This window comes from Typopeltis vanoorti, chromosome 16 (assembly GCF_054136105.1).
Source record: "Typopeltis vanoorti isolate ZY-2024b chromosome 16, IOZ_Tvanoo_1.0, whole genome shotgun sequence".
Taxonomy (NCBI): domain Eukaryota; kingdom Metazoa; phylum Arthropoda; class Arachnida; order Uropygi; family Thelyphonidae; genus Typopeltis; species Typopeltis vanoorti.
Window position 1 is genome coordinate 47,536,566 of NC_143564.1, and position 19,053 is coordinate 47,555,618.

At 34.9% G+C, this 19,053-nt stretch overlaps 1 protein-coding gene across 1 annotated transcript in view; it reads right to left on the bottom strand.

Moving 5' to 3' along the window:
- The window catches only part of mr (anaphase promoting complex subunit morula), a 292,827-nt gene that overhangs the window by 180,318 nt on the left and 93,456 nt on the right, over window positions 1-19,053 (bottom strand). Inside the window, exon 4 of the mRNA XM_090406339.1 lies at window positions 3,719-3,851. Coding sequence (XP_090262465.1) covers window positions 3,719-3,851 — 133 coding nt within the window. The remainder of the gene's footprint in view (window positions 1-3,718; window positions 3,852-19,053) is intronic.

A 19,053-nucleotide genomic window follows, 5' to 3' on the forward strand; every position in this document is an offset into this window, starting at 1 on the left:
TTACTTTTTAGTGCCTTACATCAGTTATGTACCCTGAAGATGCCAACGGCCTTAGTTGGTGAAACTAGTTGGTATAACTTAGTTGTTTATTATATGCACTTGATCAATATAATCCCATTAAAAGTCTTTCCAGAGAACATTGCATTTAAAAAGCAAAACAGTATAAAAATCAGAACAAAATATTGTACTTGTTTCTTCAAATAACCAAAATATTAAGAACTTATTTTGAAATGTGAAATATAGAGAATAATTATGGATTTAATAATCAAAATGAATTTGCAATAAATTATGATATAGGAAAATGAATGTTTCAGCATTTTTTCTTACTTCATTCATCACTAGCTGGTAGCAAGTGACGAAAAAAATTGTACTGCAGAATAAGTTTACTTATTAGCCATCGGAACTCTTCTATTAGAATGGTCACACAAGATAAGGGATGGATTATCCCAATTGGCTGTGTTTGCTATGACACATGTACCAGGAATTTTTCTGCTTTGGTTGGCCAAATGCCAAATCTTTCTACTGATTCAGCCGAAGCTGACTATCTGAAAAACATGCTGAAGTGGCCAAATACCAAACATTTGTCTCATTCCTAATAAATTATAGAGATGATGCAGGACAGGTGTTAGGTCTGGAGTGCAATGTTTGAGAACAATTGGAGAGATGCCATCAGACCAGGAGACTTTTTATATAAAAAGCCTTCTGGTCCTGGTCCTTTTTAAAACTATAGGAGATATATGGTACTTGGATTCCAGTATGGTAGGAGGTGATTTCCCTTTATCATCTATGCAGGAGTAACAGAGTATGAAGTAACAGTGGTGCCATCAGAATGAGAGAGAGAAATGGATGTGCAGGTGAGCAGAAGTTGTATCTAACAGCCTCAGCAAGGGACCAGAAGGCATCACTTCCATTAGGACAGGAGGCAAGATTTCTGCTGTTGGCCTTTATGAAGTTGAATTTGGATCTATTGATGACTGGCTTGCATATATTGCACACTTTGGTATAGGCAAAGTAGGAAACCGGAGTTCTTTATGTGAGCCACATGCATTAAGCTGAATTTTTTTCTTCGACTGCTTTGATACATTTTCAGTTGGCCCAGAGCTTGGAAAGTGGATGAGGATTAGGGGATGAATGGGGAATGAAGGCCTTCATACCAGTAAGAATAATTTCTGTGACTCATTTGCAGCGGGTATTAGGGACAGGTGAGCGGAAGCAATAGTCAAAACAAGGAAAGGAATAAATTCCAATAGCTCCTTTGTAGTGCCAGAAGAAGCAAGGTTCAGAGTGGTTGGAGGAAGGGTAATTCTGTGAGACAGGAAACTTGTACATGATTGTGGTCAGAGCTTCTGAAAGGAGAGGTGACCTCTACAATGTATCTGGAAGGAGAACTGGTCAAAAAGAGATAGAGAGTATTTGAAGAGTGAAGGAGATTATCACGAATTTGAGTAGGTAGATTTATGTTAGCTCATTACTTATAATAAAGACCTGCTTTACGTCCTGTTTGGTCAATGGTGTTGGAGTAGGAAAGCCAGTTGAATATGTGGACATTGAGGTCACCCAGGAGGATGACATCACTATTTGGATAACTGGATTACAGGTGTCTGAGTTTCATTGAAGGGAATGTAAAGAGGAGTGGTTATCAGTGTTTGGAGACCAGTAAATGCAACAAATGAATGTTACTAAATTTAACACTTCACTTAATTCAGCACTGCGCTTGGTCACCATGCCTGCATTCCAGGTTGCTATCTCCAATTTTATTATCTGTTGGTAGGCTCAATTGACTGCTCTGTCGTTTTAGGGCTACACCTTAGTATTTCTTGCATCTCCATTGTTTCTGTTACTTAAGGGGGAAGCCCCAGCATTTTTATTTGCCCATTTTGTTGTACTTTTCATGAATAGGTGCTTTTAGCTAATGGCTATAGTTTTACAGCTAGTGGCTACATGATGCCAAGGTAGTAACTCACCCCCCATACACACACACGCACGCACTGGGACTTAGAATGATGCCAGTGACTTGTGGGTTCTTCTGTCGCCATCCTCTATGTGTCATCCTGTCCAATGCCACTGTCCTCTGCTGACCCCTGACCTAAGAATATGTGCTAGCAGCTCAGGAGAGGTTGAGACAAAAAACAAGAGGAATAGAAAAGTTCATCCCTAGCCCTTGAATTCTCTAATAGCACTGGGCAGAAGCAGCAACAAGAAGAGAAGAGAGAAAGAAGAATAGGGATCAGTTTACATGTAATATTACAGGCATATATTACATGAAGTAAGGCTTGGTCCAGCATCCGGTACTTGCTACAGTGAGCCCTTGAGAAAATTGCATGAATTGCATTAGTATCCCATAATTTAATAAAATGTTAATGTTTTAAAAATATAAAGTAAAAAAAAAAGTTATAAAAATATATCCTTTTATAACAATGGTGAAGAACTTAACTTAGAAATGGAAAGAAATAAACTGGAACAGGTAAAAAAAAATTCAATTACTTAGGATTTTTTCACAGGCAGGCTAAATTATGAATAAACTATTGAACACAAAATAGATCTAGGGTAGTCTACCATGACCAAACTTACAGATACGTGGAAAAATGGATCTCTCTCTCTCTCTCTCTCGACAAAGAACTTGAAATCAAAGTATACAGTTTAATAGTACTCCTTGCAGTTCTTAAAAGTGCAGAGACTTGGATTATCAAATAGAGGGAAGAACAAAGATTGACATTTTGAAAACAAATGTTGATAAAAATAAATAAAACATTATGGACTGAAATCAAAACCAATCAGGAGATCAGAGAAGAATTATGCTACCATATTTCAACAATAACAAGAGTCATATAAAAATAGTTACAATGGCATGGATATATATACACAATGCTCACTAAGAGATTTGCTCATATTCTCCAAAATGGAAAAGTAAAAATACCACCAGGAAGATTTAGAAGGAAATAGAGTAAACATCAAGAAATTAAGTAGTTTGAACTCTTACAACAATTTAAATAGCTTGGCTACAAATAGATTGGAATGGAATCCTGTTGTTCTTGGTAGCCTCAATCTGCCTTAGGCAGATAAGGAAGATGATGATGGATACCTCTAATAAAAATTCTTAAGGAACCTTATGTCTTTCTCTCTCTCTCTCTCTTTTTTTTTTTACTGCAACAGCATTTTCAGCTTTCTCCATCATATTAACATTGTGAAAGCTTCAGCAAGGTTTCCAGATTGTAAATGACAAATTGACAGTTTCTGCTGATTTCAGTGAGAGAGGTTATCTTCAAACTTATAATAAGCTTGGCTACAAATAGATTGGAATGGAATCCTGTTGTTCTTGGTAGCCTCAATCTGCCTTAGGCAGATAAGGAAGATGATGATGGATACCTCTAATAAAAATTCTTAAGGAACCTTATGTCTTTCTCTCTCTCTCTCTCTCTTTTTTTTTTTACTGCAACAGCATTTTCAGCTTTCTCCATCATATTAACATTGTGAAAGCTTCAGCAAGGTTTCCAGATTGTAAATGAGAAATTGACAGTTTCTGCTGATTTCAGTGAGAGAGGTTATCTTCAAACTGATCCAAGAAAGCTAATATGTAATTTTGATGAATTTCTATGATCTTATATTAATAAAGGGAGACAAAAATTATAATTAATGAACAGTCTCCTTTGATATATATACAGATTTAGTTTAAGAAGAGAAGAAAAAACAATATTCTTCAAGAAAATCTGCTACTTACCTGTTCTAGTGTATTAAGGTATGATATCTCAAAGTTTCCTTTGCATGTATCCAGAATGAATTTTTCGATGTGGCATCGAGCTACAGTTAATGCAACATCCCCAACAACAGGTTCCAGGAGCTCTAGATCACATCTGAAAAAGAAGCAATTAGATTTACTGTAGAAAAGGAAACAGGAAAATTTTTTTTTCAAATCTGTCACAGAAGACAATTATTATTATTATTTCATAATATCTCCAAGGTATTAGACTAACCTATTCTACAACTCGCCATCTCCACCAAGTACACCGAACCTCTACTACCATCATCAATGCCATCTACTGTTCACCACCACTACTACTAGTTTTTTTTTTTTGCCAAAACTGACACTTTAATGAACTAAGCAACTAATGCTTTATACTTCACTTGTTTTAAGTAATGTGTGACATTTTTGTTTTTTTTTATGGATTTTAAACCGAAAAATAATCCTATTTTGTACAATAACCTGAAGTGAATCATATAATTACCAAGAACTGCAATTCCCATGATGCACTAAGATATAAATAATTTAGTTTCGGATGAAAAATTAACATTCTCATGAGCCAATATAAATTAATTACTTGTAATTTTAGCAGTTCAATATACAGTACATCAAAACAGGGCCAGTTTCATTAGACAAACCTATGCAATCGCCTATGGGCAACAAGACTTCGGGGTGCCAGATTTTGCTACATATAAAACTAACAGGAAAACCTGTATTCCATAAAATTCATGTATGTAAGCGTACCATTTCTTTGCTAGATGTATATACACGTCCAGCAAACTTGGATAATATTCTGTCCACCTGCTGAAAGAACATGGATAAAAAGTGTAGTTTGACAGTCATGTCCATTAGAAGGGGGCAATAATCCTTCACGCTGAAAAGAACACTTAACTAGATTACTTGGTGTATGTAATAGCTATGTTCAGTTGCCTACAGCACGAAACGCAGTTGCTTGCCGTTTGCTTGGTAACCGGAATCTAAGTTATATCAGACTAAATACCTATGAGTTATATTCATTTTGCTGCTTGTTTTTATCGTATAATTATAGTTTTTAATGCCAGCGCAAAATAAGAAATATTTTGTGCCGGCATTAAAATCATACTTTCTTCACTTCATATTGAATCACTATGGAAGATCAATATCACTTATCAATTTTTTGGCTAATTATTTCAGTCACCAATACATTTTAAAATTCTTTCAGAACTTGATTGAAGATAATTATTATTGTCAAACAATTATTTTATAAATTCATGAAATCCAAATCTAAAACTCAATACAGCCTCCATCTGTTCCCAAATTAAGTTTTCTTTTTTTATTCATAATCTTAGTTCGAAGGTTAGTTCACAGATTGCACAAAGGTTTGCACTTTTAAATTTTGCTTTATAGAGAATCGTATGTAAATCTTGAATCATATCATGTAATGCATAATTTTTATAAACATAATCTGTAGGTTTTTGCATTTCAACTTTCTTGGTTTCCCCCAATCACTCCCTACAAATTGAAATAAACAGCAGTTATGAAGTCGACTGTTATGTACATATTTTCGGTATTATGCAGCAGTTTTGAAGTAGCGATATTTTCCCTACACATTATCCTTCGAAATATGTGTAGGTAGATGCATCGAAATGAAATTTTATTTCCAAAATTTTCATAATAGAATTAATTCATCTTTAATGGCTAACTTCCCCCTCCCCTCCCAAAAATTATCACCACACACACACACACACACACACACACACACACACTTGATTTTCAAGTTTATTATTATTTATAAATTAAATTGATTCTTCAGTTCATTTTTTGCATCAAGATTCTAATTATTTTAGGGTAAAATGTCGAGTAAAAATGTGGATGTTAGCGAGCTATTGATTGCTTATACATTTTAACTAAAGCTGGAATTATGCTTATTACTGCAACTTAAAAAAATCAAATCTGGAGTTGAATAAATCTTAATAATTGTGTGATAAAGTTGGAATTGAATTAATTCTATATATATATATATATATATATACTTGTTATGAACTTTTCTTTTTATGAATCCCAGGCCTCCAGTAAGTAAGGTGGTCTCGCACTAGGCGACAAAATTTTCCTTTCACCTAAAGTTGGGTGGTTGGAAAGTAGATATGTTAACCACTCTGTCAACCAAGGAGGCATACTGTGCATGTTACTGCAAACTGAAACGTTTTATATTTATTTATGTTTAGATCTATGTTGTAATTCCATAAATATGATTTTTGCTACAATTTTTATTACCGTAAATTCAAATAAACAAAAAAGTTCTACTAAGAAAGAAGTTCAATGATTCTACTAAGACAGAAGTGGAGGAATTTTCTTGAGGTATTACATTAGAGAAGGCAGTGCTGACATAATGAAAAAGAAAACCATGGTCCTCATTGGAGATCTAAACATCAGAGGAGGGAATGACTGCCAGACATCGAGAAACATTTTCAGAAAATTTGGGGAAAACAGCAAAGCTAATAATAATGGTAAGCACTGACTGGATTTTTGTTCATGACATGGACTACTTATTGCTAACCACCATGTTTCCACATAAAAATGTGCACAAATTCACATGGAGAGGAGATGAGAGAAATACAAAAAGTCTCATTGACTATGTTATTGTTGATAGTATGTTTTCCCACTGGTTCAGGACACAAGAGTATACCAAATTTCAAATTCCAATTACAAATGTTTCCACATTTGGAATTGGAAGTGTTCGCCATTTAGTGTGCAAGAAGAGTGGGTAAGAAATTTTTAAAACAAATTGAAGTTGAGCAGCTTTCAGTTACGAACTATAGTGCACAAACATTATTCAAGAGAAAATGAAAGAATTTGAAATCAAGAACCATAGATAATAGGTGCCACATTATGAAGAAAACATTGATTCAGTCAGAGAGGCACGTGGTAAGGTTGTCTGCAAGCACAGAAAAATCACATTGATTGATATTCTATTCAGAAGAGGGCAATCCAGCTAATTGATGAGCCCTCTCTCACTCACATATTCACTTCAATTCCTCTCTCACTGACATTCAGCTTCTGCTTTGTGTCTCTTCAACAGATGCTTTCACAGACAGCACTCTGCTGAATTGGCTACTTCATTCCTTCACTTTCCTCCAAAATCATTAGAACCTACACCCTTTTACAGTCCGCCTTGAAATCACTAAATGTGCACAAATTCACATTTAGTGATTTCACATTTGTGCACATTTAGTGCACAAATGTAAATAACCAACTTCACTACCTCCTCTTTCATTCCATCTGCTTCTGTTCTATGGAAGAGCCCCCACCCCCACCCCCACCCCCACCACCACCACACACACACACACTCAGCCTTCCCCAAAGAACACAATCATCAGATGTTCAAGCAATATATGAACAGATTCTTTTCCTCTTGCCTGCATATTGGCACTAATGTGTTTATAGGTTTTGTGGCCTTTCAAGTGTGGATCAGTTAATTTTTTAAAAAAAATTAAGGCAAGACTTTGGTAAGAATATAGAAAATAATTTATCAGGAAGGTGGCAAAATATTATGAAGATTATCAAAAAAGCTCAGAAATGAAGGAAAGTGTGCTGTAAAAGGCATCAGAGATGATAAAAGTGACATGAAAACTGAAACTAAAGATGTCTAATGTAATTACTTTGAGAGATTGTTAAATGAAACAGGCATTGACAGCACAGTGGAAGATAAAACTCAACAGGAATATACATCAACACTTGAAACATAAAAAACCATCAAAAGCCTGAAATGTGGAAAAGCACCTGGAGTAGATGATACATCATAATCATCAATTTCCTGATATGTACTTCAGGTTACAACGACAGTGCTACATGACTAAATTTGCATTATTATTAAACTCCTATCAACAATCTTCCTCCAAATCATTCTCTTACTTGTAAAAACTCCAATATTCCATATCTAACATTTTGTGCTTCTAAGGCACTTCGGACTGAATCAATTCACCTAGATCTTGGTTTTCCTCTGGGTCCCCTTTCCTGCGATCTTGGCATCAAAAACCTGTTTTGCTATCCTCACCCATTCTATTTAAGTGGCCATGCTACCTTAGATTAGCTCTGTTGATACGTTCTTGAATGCTAATAATGTCCAATTACTTTCTAATATCTTCATTTTTAACATGATTCTGCCATTGATGAAATTGGTTCACTCGCCTTAATTTTTCTCAAAACTCTCATATCTGTCCTTTAGTCTTTGATCAAGTGCTTTATTTCGAACCCAACTCTCATATCCTTAACTTAAAACTGGTTTGAACACTGTCATGTATACTGCTAGTTTGGTGTTTTGGCTAATTTCTCTTTTATTCCATATAAATTTATTCAGCTGACAATCCACCATATCAACTTTGCTTATTCTGTTGTCTATTTACAGATTTAACCTACCATCTTCACTAAAAACTGTTCTTAAATAGCTAAAATTAATGGTTCTACAGGATCACCATTCAGAATGCAGTTGAAGTTTTCTATGCTGCCTGCCTATTTTCATAGTTTTGGTCTTTTCATTGCTGATGCCAAATTTTCAAATTTTCATGCCAAATTTGTTAGTTATTCAAATCATCTGCATAAAGCAAAGAGCTAAGTTTGACATCACCGATTCTAATATCAGCTCGATGCCACTTTCTTTCATAATGTGATCCATGTATATGACGAATAAGAGTGGAGATAATGTGCATCCTAGTCTTACCCCTGATTTTTCATCAAACCATATCCTGTATTTCCTTCAATTCTGACTACTTGAATATAGACAATGTACTGCTCTGTATAATATTCCATTCACCCCATATAATTGTAGTGTTTTGAAAGGCATTTCTCTGGGCACCTTGTTGTATTCCTTTTCCAGATCTACAAAACAGTCTTAAGTACATGTAAAGGCATACAACAAGGTGCCCAGAGAAATGCCATTCAAAACACTACAATTATATGAGGTGAATGGAACATTATACAGAGCAGTACATAGTCTATATTCAAGACTTACAGTCTTGAATCATAAGCAGAATGTGAGAATTACAGAGGAATTTATCAACAATTTGTCTTAAAGTGAAAATCTGATCTTGACCACATCTATTTGACTAGAACCCAGCTTGTTCTTCTCCAAGTTTATCTTTCCCAATCTTTTTATTTTCAAGTATGCTTGCATAAATCTTACCTGGAACATTTAGCAGAGAAATTCCTCTGTAATTCTCACATTCAGCTTTATTCCCTTTTTTACAAATGTGTACTACAAGAGCTCTACTCTAATCATGGAAATCTGACTTTCCAACAAGGCCCTCTAAATTATGAAGTGTGGCCACTGCAAAAGTTTTATACCTCCATACTTAAGCATTTCTGGTCGAATATCATCTACATCCAACTGCCTTTCCAAATTTCAAGCTTTTGACAGCTCTTTCTACCTCAAGTATTGATATGTAGTCCCCTTTGCATTCCTCTCAAAAATTTGCTTACGGTTCTGTCACTACTCGGTTTGTTTAAGTCTTTCAAAATAATTACTCCAGACATCTGGGATATTCTTATCTTCAGTTTTTATGTCATCTTTGTCATCAGATTCCTTTTTCAGTAATCCTTCCTCCATTTTTAAGTTTCTTCAATAGCCTCCAGAATATTTTGCCACCTTCTTATTTATTTTCCATACTCTTACCAAAGTCTTCCCACAATGACTTTTGTTCAGCTGCTTTTACACAAAGCTTAGCTCTCTTACATTTTTCTCTGTATTCTTTTAGGATATCTACCAACTTATTTGCTAGGAACTTTTGGAATGCTTTCTTCTTTTCTAAGACTGCTTCTTAAACTTCTTATGTCCACCATGGTGTTCTTATTTTTCTATCCTTGCAGACAACTTCACCATATACCTCTCTATCTAAATCAATCAATGTTTCTTCCAAGTTTGCCACTGTGACTCCAAGGTTTGGTTCTGGTTTTCAATTTGTTTCATTTTTTTCTTCAACGATGTTTGTGTGAGTTGAGTCTACGATTTACAATGCCAATATCCAAGTTTCGGGAAGCGATCAATATTAATTGTTTACAAGTGTTTTTTTTTTATTTTATTAAAATAAATTTAATAATTATTTTAAATCTTTTTTTAATCTATGAAACTTACAACAATTGTTCTTTTGATAATAATGTAATATCACATACTTCAGCTGCAACTAAGACATGAACTAATATATGCATGATTTCTGACTCATTATTTTGATTCATCTTTTGAATGTACTTAACGGTCTATGTCCCTGATGTTATCCACATAACACTGGATGTAATATATTTGAGTTTTTGAATAAATTTTATATAATTTTTCATGTGTAAGCCATGAAGGTTATTTAAATATGTCTACTGCATATGTTCCATTAAAGCTATTAATATGGATCTGTATTTAAGTTTTGAAGATTTGGAAAAGGCACTGACAATGATAAGAGGAAAGCTGTTCATTATGCTATAGTTATATGGTATAAATGTTACATTTTATTAAGCAATACTTAATCTACACTTGAATTATAATGTCAGCAGTTAAAATTGAATGAGGAACAGGAAAATGGTTTGAAGTTAAATCATGTGCAAGACAAAAGTGCACATTATGTCCCCTGTTAAACATCATCGATATGAATTGCATTATGAAGAAAAGTGATATTCAACCTGACATCAAAATTAGGTATGTTAATCTCAGCTCTACTTTATGCAGAAGACGTTATATTTCTAAATAAATCCAGTACAAAGTCTACAGAATTCCCCAACTTTCCTTTCGGTCTTCTATTTAAAAGATAGAAGTATCAGAACCGATAATATTGGAGTCTTGACAGATAGCAATTTCATGGAAAATTGTTAATAGAAAGTAATGATGTCATTTTTTCACATAGCACTATCATAATATTCTGTACACCAAGGGTGTCAAACTGGTGGCCAGTGGGCTGCATTCGGCCCCCAAAGCAATTTCTTGCAGCCCACGACACCTCAAGGAAAGATGAAAAAAAAAAAAGGATGATTGCTTTTTATAATAAAACAGAAATACCGTATTTATTCGAATATAACTCGCCCTCACGTATCACTCACGCCCCTGATTTTACTTTACGGGGAAAAAAATATATAAAGTTTTGCATATACGTCACACACAAAAATAAAGTTTAACCACTTTCAAGTCGGGGCGATAACTCGCTCCCTGCGGCAAACAACATGCCCTCCCCAAATGCCACTATATTGCAGATGCAAGGAAAACAAGTAGCTTTATTGTACCACTGAATAAAGTACAGTGACATTTGCTGTCTGTGTAATATATTTCTCATCATGTGTAATATATTTCTCTAGTGCAATTAGAGACAACTGGGATAAACACGGCACTAACTAATGAATGACATCATGCTGGAGGCTTAATGGATTTTTTACAACACTCAGAAAGGATTAAAAAAGAATTTAATACTTCCTATATTTCGTCCTAGTCACTAGGACATCGACGGAGATTACAAAAATAACTAATGTAACATGTACACAAATATCAAACAATACTCAGCCCAACCATGGGTGACACTGAAGTCCTATCTAGGTGGAGCGCCCTCTAAGGGCATTTGTAGGTGGCCTGGAATGTAAGGTGGGGCCTCTGGTGATGAGTGTTTCCCAAATCTTCGGAAGCTTAATGCAACTGTATTTATTAAGGTTTGGTTGAATTTTGAGAGCTGCTGCTGGTTCTAAGAATAGTCTCTCTTTCTTGAATTTGCTGTGATGGAGCATGCTGGTTTTCTTCCATGATACCCTGTGGGTGGTGTCCAAGACATGGTCCACCAAGCCTGAATGACCATAGTTGTGTTTACAGATGTAAGACGTGTTCCTCTAGGCAGATGGATGCTGATCTGCCTCTCTGTCCAAAGTACGCCAGCTTACAGGAACAGGGTACTTTGTAAACTCCAGGCAGAGAGAGAGGAGGGAGCTGATCTTTCGTAGAATGGATAAGGGTAGCAAGTTTGCAGTGGGGATTATATGTTGTGTGTAGGTTATACTTTTTTAGAATCTTGGCTATTTTTTTGGATGTGCCACGGATGTAGGGTATGGTGATGACATTTTTAAAATCTTGTTGACGAGAAGGACGGAGAATGGGGGAGGAACTGATTATTTTTTTGCTACTGTGATCGCTGTAGCCATTGGAGAGGAAGGTGTTGTGTATGTGGTTAAGCTCAGTAGTGAGGGCGGTTCCACTGGAACCGCCCTCACTACCAACACAAAATTTAGACCTTTTTTGAGAATTTTCTCTTCATCAGGACTTAGCACATAAGACGATTTGTCATAACAGACTTAAAAATTTGGTGAATAACAAATCGTCATACGTGCTAAGTCCCGATGAAGAGAAAATTCTCGAAAAAGGTCTAAATTTTGTGTTGGCACCAAAATGCATTCCTAAAGAACTACTTTTAACTAAGATGGAGAAAGCAGTTTCGCTACTTCCTATCGCAGACGCAAGTTTACTTCGCATACAAGAAATTCTTGCAATCAACAATGCAAAACCTCCTTCTGATAATATATTCCCTGGTGAGAGACTTGCAATTAAAAATCTACAGATTAACAAGGATATCGTCATCTTAAAAGCTGATAAGGGGAATGCAACTGTAGTTCTAGATAAAACAGACTACCGAAAAAAAATCTTAACATTGTTAGAGTCAGATAGTTATTCGGAAATTGAGAGGGATCCAACAAGAGAAATACACAATAGAACCAATAATCTCCTACAAAAGACCACAGAAATTCCACGAAATGCACAGCTTTCCATCCATTCTTTACACCCACTGATTCCAAGGCTTTATGGTCTCCCTAAGGTACATAAAGAAACCATCCACTGAGACCTATAGTAGACAGCATTGACTCACCCACCTACAGATTATCTAAATATCTCTCATCATCGTTAAAAGCTTATGCGGGAAAATTTTCTTCTTATATTAAAAACTCAACAGATTTTGTCTGTAAAATCAAGGACTTTAAACTCAAATCTTCTGACATCTTGGTGAGCTTTGACGTGGTAGCACTCTTTACCAACATTCCGACACAAGAAGTTTCTCTATATTTTAAAGAACAAGATTTCAAATAAAATGTTCTCTCTACTATCTCACTGTGAAAATTCTGTGAAGGTAAACTATATAAACAGGTCAAAGGATTAGATATGGGAAGCCCCCTCTCTCCTATATTAGCCAACATTTTTTTCGAGGATTTTGAACAAAAGGCAATCTCCTCTTTTAGTTTAAAACCATGAATTTGGCTTAGATATGTGGACGATATATTCCTCATATGGGAGAATGGTATTGAGAATCTTCACAGGTTTCTCAACCATTTAAACAACCTCCATCAGGATATAAAATTGACCATGGAGATTGAAGAAAATAGTTCCCCCTGTTTCCTTGATGCTAAACTCACCAAGACGCCTGAATCAATAAAAGTCTCTATATTTAGAAAGCCAACACACACGGACAGATATTTGCATGCATCCTCACATCACCATCCAGCGCAAAAGTTGGGTATTATATCAACTCTTGCGAATCGTGCAAGATCTGTACTGTCAGATGAAGAAGAACTACAACATCTTAAATGGACCTTTAAAGGCAATGGCTACTCTTTAAAAAAGTATCAACAAACAATTATCCCACCGTCAACGTAGCAATGTAGAGACACAGAATGACTCCAAAGGTTATATCTCCTTGCCATATATCAGCACACTATCCAAAAAATTGAGTAGAATCTTAAAGAAATTCAACATACAAACGTGCTTCTCGACTCTTCCAAAAATAAGATCAAGATTCAGCAACTATAAACAATCTCACAAACCTTCTACAATTTCCAGGTGTATACAAAGTCACATGTGAGTGTGGAAAACCTTACTATGGCCAAACGGAGAAATCTATTCTCCTACGTCTCGAGAAGCACCAGAGAGACATTGCTTATAAGAGAACCAGAGCAACTGCCCTGTCAGGCCATGTACTGTTTTCAATAAACACGAACAACGAAAGCCACCAACATGAAGTAAATTGGACAACAACTTCAAACCTACACATTTGCCATGATGAGGTAGAACGCCACATTGTAGAGTCAAAAGAAATCACCTTGGACCCTCTTCATATGAACAATAATCTCAGCTATAATTTACCTGACTCTTTCAGCTCTACTATCAGATACTGGAGATCGCGTGGTTCCACACACGCACAAGTGTACAACAATAGAACTTTAATACGGACTATAGCTCAAGTTCATAATAACTGTAATTTACAGTCGAATATCATAACTTTATAATTGTATAGCTTTAGAGTGTCTCAATGTTTATTTCAGTCTTTTAATATTTTTCTATGTTCTTAACGCCTGATGAAGTCAATCTCGATGAAACATGTTGCATTTTCAAATAAATCTCCATTTGTTATAATTCTCGGGTTTACAGTCAGTTTATATTAAAAATGAACATATCCCAATCCCGAGTTAATAGTAGTAGTCATATATATATATGTTAAGCAAGTGTCTGTGCTAAAATTTTGTAAAATACTGAGTAGAGTGGCGTAAACAGTGGTGCACCCAGGATTTAGTCTTGGGAGGGGGGGACCCAAGTTGAATGGATAAAAATATTTTTAATACAATGAATTTGCATTAAAAATATTTTTATCCGTTCAACTAAAATTCATTAAATTTCATTCATTCAATAAAATTCATTAGGCATTTATAAAAATTTATTTAAGGAATAAAATCCAGTTTTCTTTTCTTTTTACAAAGCTCTTGAATTATTCCAGTCGTGGTTACATTAATCTCTCTCTGTGTGTATATATATATAGCAAAGCCAGTCTGTTCAATCGTGATTGTATCATTGTAGATCTTAAACAGGTTTTTAAAAGGCGTAAGTTAGAAAATGACCTTTCACCAAAATGACATGTTGTTACCGAAAGCTTTGCAAATATTTTTAATAAGTTATAGATGTTAGGATATGTCATTTTGTCACACTTTGAAACTGCATCAACGGCATTTTTGCATGGAGCTGCAAACAGTTTTTTAAATTTCTTATACCACAACTTGAATTCGGTGTTCAAAATTGTGGATTTGTATAAGGCAAATCACTGGCATAAAATTCACACAATTGACGAAAACCTTCCATTGCACTTGCTGTTGGAGCATCTTTTCCATTTGGTAGAAGAGAAAAAAATAAAAAATGAAATAGTTCTCCTGAAATACTTTTCTACAGAATCAGCTGGAACATTGGACCTTAATGTTTGTTTTGATGAAGTCCTTGGCTTTTTAATGTCAATATTGAAATTATTGCCTTTTATACATGCTTCATCATAAATATTTTTAAATGAAGCATCTGGTGTTTCACGAATGGTATTTAATTGAGTCACATCATCATCAACAAAATTTGGGGCAATTAAGAGGTCACTGTCAGATTTTTGCATAATTTTAGACAACAGTAAGGTGCACGCAAATATTTTTTGCAAGCTAAATAAAGATATTATAAATCTTAAAAGAATTTAATATTATAATATTATAAACAACAAGGACATCCTGTCTTTTAAGGGTATTGAAGAAATTGTGTACCTTTTCAATTATGCCAATGCAATTTCTTAATTGTCACAGATATAGCATTTCCAAGCACCAAATTCAAACTACGTGGTGCACAATGAACATATAAAGCTTGTCAATATTATTACTACATAACATCTCCAGATAGTCCAAAGACATATTGAGGAAGGGCACCTACTCTACAATTCTCCGTTTTCACCAAACACAACTACAATCATCATCACCATCATCTACACCAACGTGGTCTACTGCCGACCAGTACCACTAGTATTTTCACAGACAATCACAAACATCCATGCCCATGGCGGGATTCGAACTCACAGCTTTTTAGCTGGAGAGTCCGCCAACCAGGCCAGATATATAGATAAAAAATTAAATTTTGTGGATAAAAATTAAAACTTTGTTTTAATTTTTATTAAACAAATAAATAACATGATATAATTATGTTACTATTTACTTTTAATGAGATGGATGAGCTTCTCGACCTTGCAGAGTTGCTGGATATGGCTCAATATTGGTCAACTTCAGTCGAAGATCAGCACACTAAGACGAATTCTGTATTTTGTTTTTATTTGAAGGAGCGATGAAAATCGTTTCTCGCAAAGATAGGTTGTAGAAAACTGCATGATTTTCGATTTCTTCAAATAATTCGGGAAATTCACTTCTCACTGAAGGTGAGATCCAGAATCGAGCCAATCCACCATCACAGAATTGCATTTTATGCAATTCCTAATAAACTTTAATCCTAATAATTTATTAGGACACCTTCTTGTCAATTCTCATAGAAGGGATGCAAGTTCTGTTTGCTACAAACTTGGTATTAACTAGGTCTATCTACTCACTGATGAGACCTCAATACAGGTTGAAACCGGTCTGGGTAGTGACCTTCTCTCATAATGTAGAACAGTAATACAGCTCCTAGGAGCTAAGTTAACATTATGGGTAAATACCAAGAATAGTGATCGGAGCTTGCTCCACCCTTACTATGTGTTGCCTCGGTTTGCACTACCAAATGGGTCAGGTGCACTATCCAGGTATTTGCTTATGCTTGGAATCAACAAACTTTATATAGTTTCTATATTCGGCATGAAACTCTTTGAGTTTCTTATTCGGCTAAGAAACAATATGGGATGTAGCAGCCCTTAACTTAAATAAGTTCATGTCACCGAATTGAAGCCTTTGGCTCTTCATATAATTAAAAATTCAACATTATTAACGTGTTTGCTGCCAACTACGAATATACTCGTAGTTGGTAATCCAGCCACACAAGCCAGCTACGAGTATACTCGTATGACGCTTACCGCCGGCAACGAGATTACTGTACTGACCTTGAAGAAGTGAAATTGCTCGCCGTACGGGAACAGACTATGCCGAAGTAGCGTGGCAGCGAACGTGTTAAGGGTTTTGAAGGTGGAATGAAAATTTGTGAGCTAGCAAAGTAGTTTGATTACAGGAATCCACAGTAAGAACAATCATAAAAGAAATGTTTACAGATTTTGGAGGGTATAGATTCTAACGAGGAACGAATTGTACCCACAAAGCAAGGAATAAAAAAATCATTAGCTTGCTATGAAGAAATTTTGCATGACAAGAAAAAGACATTATGCCGTCACATGAATCTATTAGATTTTATGAAACTATCGACATCGAAATGTACGAAAAACTACAATTATGATTATATTTCTTAAAAAATATAGGCGTTTTTTATAAACCTTTGGTCCCAATTAACTAATATTTTGTATGTTTGTATATATAAATTACATACAAAATTATATCCCGAGTTATGTGAATTTGACTTACGCACTTTTTGTTGGTGCCACCTACCGCATAACTTCGGGGTATGAGTGTGTGTGTGTGTGTGTGTAGTGAATGCTGTTATGGCAGTTTCACATATTATTGGAATTCGGTTGAAGAGAGTTAGCATTTCAACTCAATTGTCAGCTTGTTTTTTGTGCGATTTCCAGGAAAAATATATAAATACTGGAGTTAACTCACAACACATTTTGTCTAAGTATTACTTAGCACTCCTGAAGATATATTGAGCCTTGGTTGAAGGAGGAAAATCTTCAACAATAAAAATCAATAAACAACAAGCAATTGGTTGAATTTTGGTCATGTGGACAACACATGTTCACTTCAAATCTGACAAAACAGCAAGGGAGGTGGAAGCAATAAAACCATATTGTTTTTCACTTCACCCATCTTTTATTACCCGTCATTCTGCCGTTACAAATTAAAATAGTCGCAGAATGTTCATTCCATGAACATTCAGTTGCTTTTTTTTTAAGTATTCATTTTATTTTAATAATTTTTACTTATTCAATTTTAAATTTTAATTTGTTTTAAGTCTGTCGACCACCTGTCCCATCGTTGCAAACCACTTGTGATCCGTGGACCAAAAGTATTTTTGAAAATTTTCTATTTTCTAGTGTTTTTTAACTTTTTTTGGGGGGGGGGGGGCTTGTCCCCTCCTTGGGTGCACCACTGGACGTAAATGTATATGTTATATTTGTACAATGTAAATTTCTGAAGGTAGCTATGCTAGGAGAAACAGTTATTCCCCATTTCTTGTCTAGTTGGTAATCACAATTTCTTAATTAGAATAAAATGTTTTGTTTGAACAACAATTTGATCTGGTCATTGCTAATATGACTATCTTAAAAAAATTACTGATCTGTTTGTGTTAATTAGATATTGCCACGACTTGCTGTGTGGTTAAGAAAATTTTGCCTTTATTCCATTTCTTAAATTTTTCACTCTCTATTACTCTGCCTGAGTAGCGTAGTCATAAATCAAATAAATTTGTCAAGCCGAAAAGTGTGAGAAATTGAATATATCGCAATCTTTTAGCCAGCGATAGTTAGAATTAGAGTCTGCTTTGCGTGCGGTAGGAAACAAAGGCAACGGGCAGGGAGAAAGGGGAACAAAATTTAAGATAGAGAAGCTTAGCGCACTAAACATGTCATAAACAAAAATTTTCTTTAAACTGGCATAGTCAATGGAATTATAATATAAGGAAATATAAGAACAATAATGAATTTACAACAGAGCGGTATAAGAAGTAATAATAACAACTTAAAGAAAGAAAGAAAATCCTATGATTTACAAATGGCACAGTTTAATAAATAATAAAAAATTTACAGCTGCTTAGGATTTTCTCCAAGTCTTTTCCCTTGTGGTCTTGTTTGCCATAGCTTCACTTGATATCTTATTTTCCGTTCTGTGGACATGCCCAAACCATCTGGGTTTCTTGTTTCCAGATAGTTGTGGTCAGAAGTCCCACTAACTTTCTTCAAATTGCTTTTCAAATTCTAATCTTCAGTCTAGCATCTAGTATCTGAGAATAAATGATTTTTTATTGATATGCTAAGAAGTGAAATACCTGTGTCTTCTGACATAATCTGTTATCTCCAGCATGAATGTGAGTGGTAGTAGAGGTAAGTGCAGGATAGTGATAATTTACTCCTAAAATTGTTCCTATTGTATAATGTCTTATCTTGTCTCTTCTGGTTTTGCCTTCTATCTTCCTGAGATCTCATTTAGATGGTATGCAGTTAGCTGAACAGTTTTTTCATTAATGGTATGACTCACAACTCTAAGTTAATAATGGAATATAAACTTGAGTATCAAACTGGCAATTTTGTTTTTTTATTGATTTCTCGTTTACTTAAAGAATTATTATTTAGCATGTTGTACAACTTTCCTCCTGATGATTCTGCTGCTGAGTTCTGAAATTTTTCTGTTTTGAGTGAAATTGGTTCTAAATATTTAATTGTGACAGAAGA